This window comes from Ostrinia nubilalis, chromosome Z (assembly GCF_963855985.1).
Source record: "Ostrinia nubilalis chromosome Z, ilOstNubi1.1, whole genome shotgun sequence".
Taxonomy (NCBI): domain Eukaryota; kingdom Metazoa; phylum Arthropoda; class Insecta; order Lepidoptera; family Crambidae; genus Ostrinia; species Ostrinia nubilalis.
In genome coordinates this window covers 25,313,560-25,326,572 of record NC_087119.1, presented here as the reverse complement: position 1 = coordinate 25,326,572, position 13,013 = coordinate 25,313,560, and the positions used below count along the sequence as shown (strand labels likewise).

General features: G+C 39.0%; 1 protein-coding gene across 3 annotated transcripts in view; it reads right to left on the bottom strand.

Annotated features, from left to right (window-relative positions):
* The window catches only part of LOC135086960 (tyrosine-protein phosphatase non-receptor type 61F-like), a 111,858-nt gene that overhangs the window by 13,870 nt on the left and 84,975 nt on the right, over positions 1–13,013 (bottom strand). For 2 of the 3 annotated variants that reach the window (XM_063981799.1, XM_063981797.1), the window contains exons 5-6: positions 10,965–11,114; positions 2,796–2,943 (exon numbers count right to left, since the gene is read on the bottom strand). In XM_063981799.1, coding sequence (XP_063837869.1) covers positions 2,796–2,943; positions 10,965–11,114 — 298 coding nt within the window. The remainder of the gene's footprint in view (positions 1–2,795; positions 2,944–10,964; positions 11,115–13,013) is intronic. The other variant, XM_063981798.1, reaches the window with a different exon arrangement.

Below are 13,013 nucleotides of genomic sequence, written 5' to 3'. Positions count from 1 at the left end.
TCAAATAGACCGGTTCTCGAAAACAGCGGCGCGGCAGCGGGGCGGCAGCGGGCAACGAGCGGGCAGCGGCGAGGGAGCGGGCAACGAGCGGGCAGCGCACTCCTTCTTTTGCCCACAATAAATCGAGCGTTAGGAATAAATTTGAATCGAAATAAAATTGTCGCCGTTGTTCAGACATTTCGTTTGCGAATAAAAACAAATATCTCGACAACACAACCCCGAACACAACACTTCGCCGCTAAAGCGCCGCGCGAGCTGCCCGCTTGTTTCGAGAACGGGTCTGCGTTGCCCGCCCCGCTCCAGCGCCGCCGCCGCTCCCGCCCCGCTGCCCGCTAAGTTCGAGGCTGAGGCCTTATAGACGCTACACATTGACACAAGTCATCTAAAGGATATAAAATTACTGACAGTTAACACACAATTCGGTTGTCCATTGCCATTGCTTTTCGTTCAAACCACTCGAGTCCCCCCCTAGCTCGCTTTTGCTGAGCAAAAAGCGAGCTGGGACTTTCGGGTTGAGTACGAACATTTGATTACCTTAGAGTATGCGCACACCGTTGATTTTTAGTTGGCCGATAGTTGTGCCCGATTTTAATTTGTATGAAGAATCGGCCAAATCGAATCGGCGTAGTGTGCGCACTCCCATACATGATCAACTGCCCGACTAAACTATCGGCCGACGAAAAATCAACGGTGTGCGCCTTCTCTTAGACTGCGGGACAGCACCGCCGCTTAGTGAGGGGACACTGAGCGGCGATCGAGTCAACGCACACGTCTTCAAGACTCACACTCGCAAAGGCAACACAACCGAGACAACTAATAAAAACTTTAGGTACCTATATACCATTCACACCATCCTTAATACTAGGGTATGTATTGCAAAATAATGTGACAAAGCATGTGACCGAATGATTTGTGTGCGTGAAATGACGACGGTTGATATAAATGTACGGTGAAACGAATGTAATCCTTAATTCCTCTCCAAACGGGATGCTCTAACAGAAATAATAAATAAATTAAAACTCTCCGTAATATACAGTTCCTTTACAGCAATATTTACAACGAGAAAATATACACTATTCGCAATCTGTCTTAAAACTTGAAACTTTAATTATAATCGAACTTAATGGTGAAAATAATAATAATTGAATTTACAATTTATTTGATTCCAGAATAAAATAAAAATAATCGACCAAACATAACAATGAAGGTAGACGAATTTTTATTACACGGAGTGATTTATTGCCAAAATTCACTCTTACAACACACAATAAACTTTAATATAGATAGTATATTTGAATACCAGTGGTAGAGATAGATTTACAATGAACCGAGGGAGGAAAAACTAGACTAGACTAGCCTAAAGAACACGATCATGTGATTTTGAACTAATTTAAAATCCCTGCTTTCTTTTATATAACACTACACCCTTCCCCGTTCCCTACAATACCTTTTTTAAATAACATTACATGCCAAGAGGCCACATTTTCGCATAATTTTGGTCCAACTCCTGTGACGTAGTCACAACGGATACGTATCGAAATGCCCAAGTTTATAAATTATCACAAAATTGTTAATAATCATAATAAATGAACTAATATGGCATCAAGAAATCACAGACAATTGTCAAGTTTTAGTCACGATAGCTTAACATTTTAGTTGATGCTGGCTTCTATTGATACCACCATAATATCTTTAACTTAAAATAAGATTTTAAACCAATTAAAATTATTTTTCTTTAGACAATTTAGAGAGTTAACATACGCGAATCGAACACTGTTTAATACGAGCACCGAAATACGATCATAACAAAGCTTAGAACAACAGAAAAATAATTTTAATATCAGGCATCCCGTTAAATATCCACACCTATCCAATATTCCAATAATTTCCAAAAATATCTTGTCGCTATATCACCTTGGTCGCTTTTGCACCAACATTCTTCATAATCACGATAATTTTGACAAGTCCCCAAAAGGATTAACATAGGAATGACTGGAAAGTCGCTAATCACCTACTCTACAGTCTACTTAAGCAACTCCTACTTCTACTCTACTTGAACATATTTTTGTATTTTTCTCTGTTTTGTATTTTTTTTGGGTTCATTAACCTATTAAATATTGTAACCTACATTATTAAGAAAATACAAATTAAGATGGAATATTTTGAAAAAAATGCAATAACATAATTGTTTTTACAATGCAACTATAAATAACAATTGTAGAATATAACTCAATGGTTTCTTAAGGCAATTTAGTATAATCCAAAAAACCTATAATTTTCGAATTAAATAGCTAACGTATTCTAACTTTGGCCGCTTGAATCTTTTGTAGTCAAAACTATAGTAAATATAAGCTATAAATATATCTATCAGATAACTCTAATCTACAGTATTATTATGTAGTAGATCTAAGTAATAGCTTATTGTCATTGCCTGTATGAACGACGCGAACTCTATTGATATGCTATTTCTCTTAAACATCAAAATGTCGTTCACGGTAGTTGGTCTCCTGATGATGTCTTTACTCTTTACAAAGCCATGACAATAACCGATATGCATGTAATATTAAACTAGTGATAATACGCAAGTGTTAGTAAGCATTGAGGTTATATTGCCCGATGGTCAGCTAGTGGCGTGACGCTCGAACTGTAGCAGAATGGATAAAATTTAAAATTTCGAAAGAACAGTGTCGGTAGCGATGGTCGGTTCTTGACACTGGTGGTTGCTTCCCTGGAGGTGGGAAGGTGGGAAGCGCCGTGCGCTTAGCGGTGGCATTTGAATAGGTTGAAGAATTTACCCAAGGAGGTGCTGGTGGGAATGGCCGGCAGAGGGCGCGCCGGCGCTCGCGTCAGGCTTTCGGCGCGCGGCGGCGGCGGCGGCGGCGCCTCCTCGTCGGCCTCGGTCTCCTCTTGCACCGACGAGTACAAGCTCTCCTTGTCGTCCTGCTGTGGATTACACCACGGTCAAGGATGTTTTCTTAGGCCTAGTTTCGAATAGCATTGAGAATGGCTCGTTTTATGCATGGAGCGAAGATAAAACGAGTTATAATACATTTAACGCAGACAAGTTTTAAATAAAGATGTATTAAAAAATCATGACGTATACAGCTAAAAGCCAAGCTAAAATATTTAAGAATTCCAGTGCAGTATTGAGAATTATTAAAATACTAGCTGTGCCCGCGACTTCGTACGCGTGAAAACCCGTTTTCGCAACATTTTTCATTATTGCTCTGCTCCTATTGATCGTAGCGTGATGTTGTTTAACCTATAGCCTTCCTCGATATATGGGCTATCTAACACTGAAATAATTTTTCAAATCGGACCAGGAGTTCCGGAGATTAGCGCGTTCAAGTTTACAAACAAACAAACTCTTCAGCTTTATAATATTAGTATAGATAATTCGGAGAAGGTAACCGTTTAATACGCCTACGTAGAGTCGAGGCTAGGGTTTCTGATTTCTCGATCTATTTTTTTTCTCGAGTTTCGGGAATTCTCGAGGCCAAAGTCTCGAGTTTTCTCGGGTCTCGAGTCTTTTAAGAGCGTTTACGCCGTTTGGCGCAAAAACAGTACTTTTTCATCTCGTTACAATCATTAACCAGTAATACTACAAATATGTTATAGGCATAAATAGTTGGGCAATTTCGTCGTCTAAATAGTTAATTGAGAAAATATTGCGATTAGTTTAGCATTTAAGGCGATTAGAGTCCTCAATCCGCGCCAAATGGGCATTTTGTAAAGCCTACTCCTCTTTTACTGCTGGATAGAAATAGTTGAAAAAAATATATGTTATACAACAGTTCCAGGACTACATTTGTGACGTTTGAATTTTCGCTACGTCTCTTTGTTTTGGATTAAAAAAATAAATACGGGACATCGATTTTTTACTTAAATTCCCTACTCCTCCAAAACGGCTATGTTAATTTAAAAGATTTTTGCACGAATAGATTAGGAATTCTTTAATCTTTAAATGACACGTTGCGTTTTTCAATCGAACATTACTTTCATTCATAAATTTTACTTTTGATAAATTCCGAACGTTTTGCTGTTGAGGGGGCCTTCGCGGGGTGCGGGCGGCAGTCGGCCGCTGGCCTTCAGACGGGGAGGTTGTGTCACTCGCTACAAACTGACATTAGCGATCAAAATGAATTTTTTCTTTGGCTGAGTTGCACCACCTGACGTGACCTAACTTTGACCGTAGCTTTGGCGATAACCGGTGTTTTTTGTATGGAGTTAGACAGACTTTTGACACTTGCCAAAGTTGAAGTAAGATGGTGCAACCCAGCTTTTGTTCGACAATAGATTTTATGTCAGAATTGTTCATAGAGTACGTGCAGTCAGATGATACAATTGAATTATGACGCGCTCAGACGCTATTTTCTACCTGAATAGAATCTATTAGTGTAAAAAAACTATAATTGACTCCAAAACAACTGCACTAGATAAATACAAGTAGAAAAATTATTACGTTATTTATTTACTAGGCCTTTGCAATCAGTATCCAAATTAGGAGCTAGTCAGAATCTGTAACTTAATCGATTTACGTGAAGAAAACAATTTATATTTTCAATATGTTTCTTCGCGAAAATACCACAATTAAAAATAACACCTGTAATGCCCCTGGGTCTGCGGGTGTCTATGGGCGACGGTAATCATTTACCAACAGGTGATCCGTTTGTTCGTTTGCCTCCTGTCACATTAAAAAAAAATAAGGTAAAGTGGTATTGAATTGTTCTATAGAGCTTATTAAAAAATTTGGATACTGATTACAAAATTAGCCATTTTCGGAGTCGGTGGCAGCCTACCTTTTGGTGAGTCGTTTTGGAGTTGGTTTTAATTTTTAGTGAAATTAATCTATTTCATGCCTTTAGTAGACTATAGGTACTCAGTAGACCTTGTTGTTGCCACTGAAGGTGCATAGGTACACAGTACATTGATACCATATTTTTCATGTTAAGTGCAAATAAACTTCCCTAAATTACCAAACCATGAAACGTACCTATATTATTAAAACAGTTTCGCAGATAATAACTGAAATCCTCTTCTAAGGTGATGAATTTTAAGAGCATGTCATGAAACCAAAATTCAGCTTACAAGATTCCACCCATACAAATTTGAGCCAGTCACTGTAATATGAAGTCACGCGCATAAAATGGCGGGCCGGCCGCCGCCCGCACCTTTAAAATTCAATATCTTGGAAACTAATTTATTGACGTATCGAAATAATTCTTTCACGTGTATTTTTTATTTTTAACAGAGAATACAGAAAGCTAAAAAACAAAATGAGTGAACATTCTTCATTACCTACATGTATACATACATCATAAATTGCAAGCTAAATAAAAGCTTGTAATAAAGTCGGGTTTGTTCAAATTTCGAGAACGACTGAACCGACAAAAGCATTAGAAAAGTTACGAAAAATAAAATAAAATTTTATCCCGTACAGAATGTTCATGGATTTTGTTATTTTTATTAAATACCTTTACGCCTGAGTTAAATGACACCGACATCAAGGTTCATCAATTTAAGTTTAAAATAATAGGCAGTAATGTATGAAGAAAGAGCTTCTATTCTGTATCTACCTATGCCCGTGTATTTTTGATCGGTGTCAAATCGGAGTTTTTGGTGCGGGGTACGCGGGTGTTGCTCGCGGCGTGAAGGTCAAACGCCCAAGGTCATTGAGGACTCTAATCGCCTTAAGAATTCTATCAAGATATGTCCACACAGGTTTTGTAAATTTCCACTTTAGAGTCAGTTTACAAGCTGAAATTTTTATAAAAATACTGTGAAAACGATTTAACAAACATTTATATCCTATAGCATAGATCCTTGGGCAAATAGTTATCTGAGAAAATTTTTAGATTTAAGCATTTTACAATAAGAAATCACAAATTAAAAGAACGTGAAATACCCAAAAATCAAAGTGATTTTTTCACCAATATTCTTCCTTTATTCAACACAAAAATAGCTTAATATAATAGAAGAATATCTTATCTAAAATATTTACTTTGAAATTTTAAATAATTCATTGTATTTTTTTTTCTATGAGTATTTGAAAAGTACTATAAAACGCCGCGCACGAATCGTTCAAATTCAGTCCGCCTCGAGGCGTTCCAGAGTGAGGTCACGTCGCTCGGTGCTCTGCTGACATGTGTCACGCGTACGTTGATCTTTGACAGGTAGCTGGACTTTTATAGTGTATCCGCAAAATCTTGGTGGTAGATTTTGCGATCACGTGGTAATTAAAATATTTTATTGTTATTTTTCATTACAGTCCATTTTTACTACAAATTCTATTTCAGACGTAATGAAAAATAAAATTAAGTTATTTTTAGCGATGAAACGAAAACGAATGACGAAAATTTGGAACAGCAAGTTATGTATGTATACCTACTAATATTATAAAGAGGAATAATACTAATAATTTATTTGCCATAAATAGGTGGTTACAGAATAGTTAATAGGAATGCTCTGCCAGCAGGGTCCCACCTAGTTGTAGGGGGAACATACACAACATATTACAGTCGGAAAATCTTTGCGGTAGGTACCTCGGATTGTAGTTAGTTGGACAGTGGTCATTTGACGGCCACTTGAATCGTCTCACCCCTAAGCTTTTGGCTACCGCCGGCGCACTAAGCCGGTTGATGCCTAATCTCGGAGGCCCAGCTGCACTGAGTCGCTGACTATACTTTTGCGTCACGCGTTATATCGTCCTATGCGCATGATATCACTGAGGCACAGGCTGAGGTAATTCGTGGATACCGCATAGTATCCGCAGTCCGTCTATTCTCGGTTGTGGACACTGACTATGTCCCTACTGAGGATAAATGGGAAAAAAATATTGTCATTAGTGGCGACGTATAACAATCCTACTAATATTATAAATGCGAAAGTTTGGATGTCTGGATGTTTGTTACTCTTTCAGTCAAAAACTACTGAACGGATTTTGTTAAAACTTTACAGTGTTATTGTTTATAAACCAGATTAACATAATTATAGGCTATAATTTATGACGATATGTGACAAATAAATTTCAATAAATAAATAAGACGTGTCTAAAAAGCGCAATCTATCGTCATTGGTTAAAATGTACAGCGCTGGACAAACTACTGTTTTTGACGTTCGTAAATATTCATGCGGGGGAAGCCGTGAAACGCCATCTATCAACATGATATCAAACAACAGATTTTACGAACTAAGGAGTAAAACGAGGTCCACCACGCGTACGAATTATTAATAAAATTAATAATATTTGTAGTCATCTGGTCTTACTTGACTTTTACTTTACGTATGTCATGCACGATGACATTTGTGTCAGTATTTGTGTACGTGCGTCCCCACTAGGCATAATTGGGATGTATTTTTCTAATTTGTCATAAGTTGTGAGAAAGCCTGTAGCTACAACTGGGAAAGTATGTGTCACCACTGGTGACAATCGATATTATTTATGCCATTTATCCTCAGTGGCGACAAAGCTAGTGTCGACAACCGAGAATAGACGCCAGTTGCGAGGTGACCATAGGTCCCAAGGGGAAATGTACGTGTACGTGCACCACGAGAGGTGGAAACCAAAAGGTAGAGGCTTGAGGATCTAGGCCCTAGAGTGCTGAAGGGTACACCTGGCCGTCAGCCAAATTTTACGTCGCACCATAGAGGCAGTTCTGCCTGTATTAGAGGAGTGGGTGCGACTTCATGATCGCCTCACACAAAGGGCGACCCAGGTTCTACCGGGCCATGGGTGCTTCGGGCCATTCCTCCACCGTATAGGCCGAGAGCCTGTAGATGGTTGTCAGTTAACACTGCAGTCTTGGCACGTGAGTCACCGCAGCAGACTGACACGCTCCAACAGTGCCCAGCCTAAGCGAACGAGCGGCGGTTGGAAATGACCTCTCCCTACCAATCGGGAAGAGGCGTGAGATAGATAGATAAATTGTTTATTTGTTGTAACACACTTTTTTTAATGCTTTTAACACACACATTATGTATAGTTGCTATTGAAATTCAATTCAATATCGAAATAAAGTTAGTTAGTCAAGAAACACACTAGGTGACACCACTGGTATTTTGTTACACAGGTTAGTAATAATTTCAACAGTTGCAACATAATAAAAGTGACAAAACAACATAAGATAAAGATGACTAGCGTTTCAAATAGTTCCCTGCGTCAGAGTGATGTGTGCCGCAGCGATGCAAAAAGCAAAGAGCTCAGTATAAACACTACCCTCAAAAGGGCAGAAGACTGATTTTCAGCTTTTGCTAGAGAACGCATGAAGCGTACAGGTACGGAATGAACCCGCTCGCTTTCGGAAACAATATCTACGTTAGTATAAAATATATGATGAGACAAATAATCTTATGGTATAGTGTGCTTACTTTCTGTGAAAGTGTTCTTTCACAGAAAGAAGCAGTGGAAAGGGGGAGCGAGAGGCCTCAGCCGACACTCCGGTTATCCGCCGCCGACACCCTGGGCGCAAGAGGACAGCTTATGGTCTCCAACTGTCCCTTCCTAACAGGCCTCGGTCGCTAGACATGGAGGTGTCTGGTGGCGGCTAAGGACGAATGCTACAGGCAACAGCCAATGGCGATGTCCCGCGTTCCCTCATATTACTCATATGGATCATGGCAGAAACAGTCAGGTTTTTAGTGGGTGTAGGGGCTACCCACCTTCTGGTAGGAAGAATCCCACATAACCCACTAGCTGCCCCCGCAGCTGGTGGGTATGAAATGTTATGCATTTTCCGGATAAAAAAAGAATAGTAAACAGGAAAAGTTTGTTTTGAATAGAACCGATTTGAAAAAATCTCTCACCATTAAAATTTAAAAAAAATCTGCTGAACATAGGCTGTATTATATATTCTCAAAATAGTAAAAAACCTTTGATAATTTACTATTTGATAAAGAATTTACGTATTTATTATTGATTAGGACTAATGTATACCATTATTTATAATTATGGAGTCGGTGTTGGAAGATTTGAAGATTTTATAGTTTCCTTGAGCTGTCACTTGACAGCCTGGCACACTTTTACGATGGTGGATCAAAGTATTTTGGTTTGACTATAGAGCGTGAGAACACGCACACAGTCATAATTATTTTAGTGTGAATAAAACTAGCATCGAAATTACCTAAACTTGACATGCCACGCTAGACGTAAACGCTCTTAATTAAAATTGTTGAAATCGGTTGAAATTTGATAAAAACAGGTTTTTTTAAATCGAATATACAAAAAAAAACAAAAACCCAACTACGTAAAAATGAACTGAAAGGATAGAAACAAGACAAAGTGTTCACAAATGCAGTCGGAAGCATCAATTACTTTTTTTTTGTTGGTGATAAGTAGTTAGGCAGAATATAATACATTTGTCACCAACCCCTACTCTTCCCGCGGAGGAGGCGCGTAGTCCAGCAGTGGACTGTAAAGGGCTGTTGATGATGATGATGATAAGTGTTTGATGCTCCCCGACTGCATTTGTGAACACTTTGTCTTGTTTCTATCATTTCAGTTCATTTTTACTCAGTTGGGTTTTTTGTTTTTATTTATTTTTTTCAATTATATTTTTATTTTAATCTTTTAGTTAAGAATATAATACATTTTGCAAGCTATTTAAAAAAACCAATTATTTTGAAGATATTTTTTTTAATACATATTATGGCGCCAAAAATCGTCCATTTTAATATTTCCCAATTTTGATATACTTACCTAGTGTCACTCTCATAGTTAAAACAAATCTAACGATACCCCACATGCCATAGTTTGTTGAGTTTCACAATATGGCGTCCAGTAGTAGCCATATTGAATTTTACTAACGTCATGTCTTTAGTGTCACTCGCCGGACTAAGAGGAATCGGTTGACGTGCGAAACAAAAATCGACTCAGGAGTTTGGTCTCTATAGTGCTTTAAAAAACATACATACATAGGTTGTTAAACACATTATCACTCCTTTGCGTCACGCAGTCGGGTAAAAAAGGAAAGACTAGACCAGTCTAAAAGCAACGTTAACCTATTAAATAATTAAAAACTTACTTTTGTCTCAGAAAATAGGCTTTCAAGAATATTAAAGCTTCAAATTCGAAACTCGAGAATTCTCGAGCTCCGGTATTTTTTTTCTCGTCTCGAATGAAGCCAAATTTCTCGAGTTTTCTCGAGTTCGAGAAAGCTCGAGCAGAAACCCTAGTCGAGGCCAAAGGCAATTTCTCAGGGAACCGTGGAATTATTCTGCATTCAGATACAAACTGTAGGCCCGCCGTAAGGGCTGCATTTGCAAACGAAAGATAACGTTCAATTATGTACTAGATTTCTCGGAAAACAGTTGATGTTGTTGCTTATATGCCGAGCTTCAAACATGGGAGGAATATTCAATAGTGAAATAAATCTAACTTTGCAATAAAAAAGGATCCCTAGTATAATATTGAGAGTCGGTGTCAGTAAACAGATTTGGCTGTTAATGCCAACCTAAAGGCCTATTCAGACCTAAGCGGTATTTGCTACCGTCTGCGGCAGAGAAAACCCAGTGGGTATGCGGTAATAATACTGTTCAGAGCTAAGCGGTATTCTAGTAAGCTCTAGCCGCGGTACTTGATACTAAATACCTGAGCGAAACCCGCGTGGTATGTACCTCTACCCACAGCGGCAGCGAATATCGCTCAGGTCGCTCTAGCTGCGATACTTGATACTAAATACCTGAGCGAAACCCGCGTGGTATGTACCTCTACCCACAGCGGCAGCGAATATCGCTCAGGTCGCTCTAGCTGCGATACTTGATACTAAATACCTGAGCGAAACCCGCGTGGTATGTACCTCTACCCACAGCGGCAGCGAATATCGCTCAGGTCGCTCTAGCTGCGATACTTGATACTAAATACCTGAGCGAAACCCGCGCGGTATGTACCTCTACCCACAGCGGCAGCGACTATCGCTCAGGTTTGAATAGGCCTTTACACGTTTCACTTTAGGTGCACAAGTACGAACCCAGTTGGGGTCCATTCGCTTGGTGCCTTCGATGATGGCCTGGTAGGAGAAGCGCAGCTGGTCGGGCGTCTGGATGAGCCCCATGCGGTCCTTGCGCATCTCCAGAAGGATCTGCTGCACGTTCACGTTGGCGAGACCCTCGTTTTCGATCTGAAACCAAATACTACCGTTGTAGTACGCAGCTTATTGGAACGATGTAAAATACCAGTGTTGTTTGATATGTGTACCAGTGCCGTAAACCGTTAGTGTATCATCAATTCTACTTTAAATACTGAGGGTAGAGATTGACAAGTGTTAATTGCGAAAAATCTAAAACGTTAAATAACGGTATCGTTGTGGCCAATGAGCTGTTGTCATAGTGTGACATTGACAATACGTCAATGTCACACTAGGATCAAACGTCAGAATAGAGGGACGCGCGGAGACGACTCCGCGCGCTTTTGTGCGAAGTGATGAATTGAATTTTAATAAGGCAATATAATGTGAAAGTCGAGTATCCAGTGTTTTATTTATGAGAATAGATCTACCGGCCTTTAATACAAGTAACGTGTCACTAAGTGCGCCTTCAAAAGGCGACTTCAGCAGCGCGACTGTCGCGTGACCCGTAATTTCAAACTATATGACAGCGCGGCAGCGGAATTTTGGAAGGCGCTGTTGCCGCACAACATGCGACCTAATGTGAAGGCGCTCTAAGAAATAAAGCAGCTGACGCCCTGCATTGAATATGTACTAAACATCACTACAACGCACAAATTACAAGATGCTCCATGGTTCTTTTACTGGTAATTTGAATTGTTCTGACTGGGAATCGAACATCGGGACAAATAGTTACAAAGAAAAACACCTTTTTTATTTTGAAACCGTGAATGTAGGAAATATGAGTAAAAATAGTAATGGATCACTGGCTCTTTATTATGACACTGTTTATAAATGGTTTTCCAAAAATGACAATATTTAATTGAAATATCTGAAAACTTAATTGATTGATGCTCTGCAACTGGGTTGTTTTACCACCCTGTGTTATAACATTGCATTTTAGTAAACTATATTCTCTCTCTCTATGACGGTTTATTTGTCTCTCGACATTGTACAAGTTTCTTAACTTTTGTTTGATTAGGATCAAGTATGTGCTTTTAGATTTATGCTTTTTTACTTATTTTTAATTTCACGAATCATGAAAAATTGATTCTGTTGCATGCCGATATGGTATGATGTAGCTGAGCAATATTTTATTGAGTGACCTGTATGCAATAAAGATATTCGATTTGATTTAACTTTTATGTCTGATCTTGTACGATGAGCCCGGAATGCGGTTATAATGCAAGTGATTCAGACTTTGAACACAGTCTACTTGAGTTTGTTACGAATACTTATTGAACAATCATCTCTGGCAGTGCTTCTCAAACTTTTTCGCAACGGAACTCTTGAAATACGAATATTATGCACTAAAGTTAACGAAAATTTAATACGCGTTTCTCATCTTTTTGGATAAGAATTTTCTTGGTGATCATCACCCATTCAAGTGAGCCCTTACAAACACAAAGTTCAGGGATTCGAGCACACTGAAAACGGCGTACCTACTTAATTATAAGTCATAAACCTTGAAATTAATTAAAAATACTAGAACAAATATCCGTATTCACCGACACGGTATGCTAAAATCCACTTGTTCCAATTTGACTTTGAAATGCGTTTCCACGCGGGTTTCCATTCACAGTCCAGTGGGCCGCGCGGCAAAAAGTGACAGTTACGTCATACGCCGCTCGGACGTAGCGTAGGCGCAAGCGCATCATTGCGAAAACGACGGGCATCGGACTACATTGCAGCGTCTGTGAGAGAATGCAAATTTTTGGGGTCGCTAGAAAGCTATTTGGAAAAGAAATAATTTGCTTTAAAGATCTTTGACTACTGTATTTTTGGGTTCAATTTTGTGTTGGGGGTGAAATATTTTTCAAAAGATTGCATGTTTGTTGACGGAAATTATAGAAAGCTTTGTATGCTAGTTAAGTCTTCTTTTAGATCAAATAAATGCACGAAGGAATGAAATTT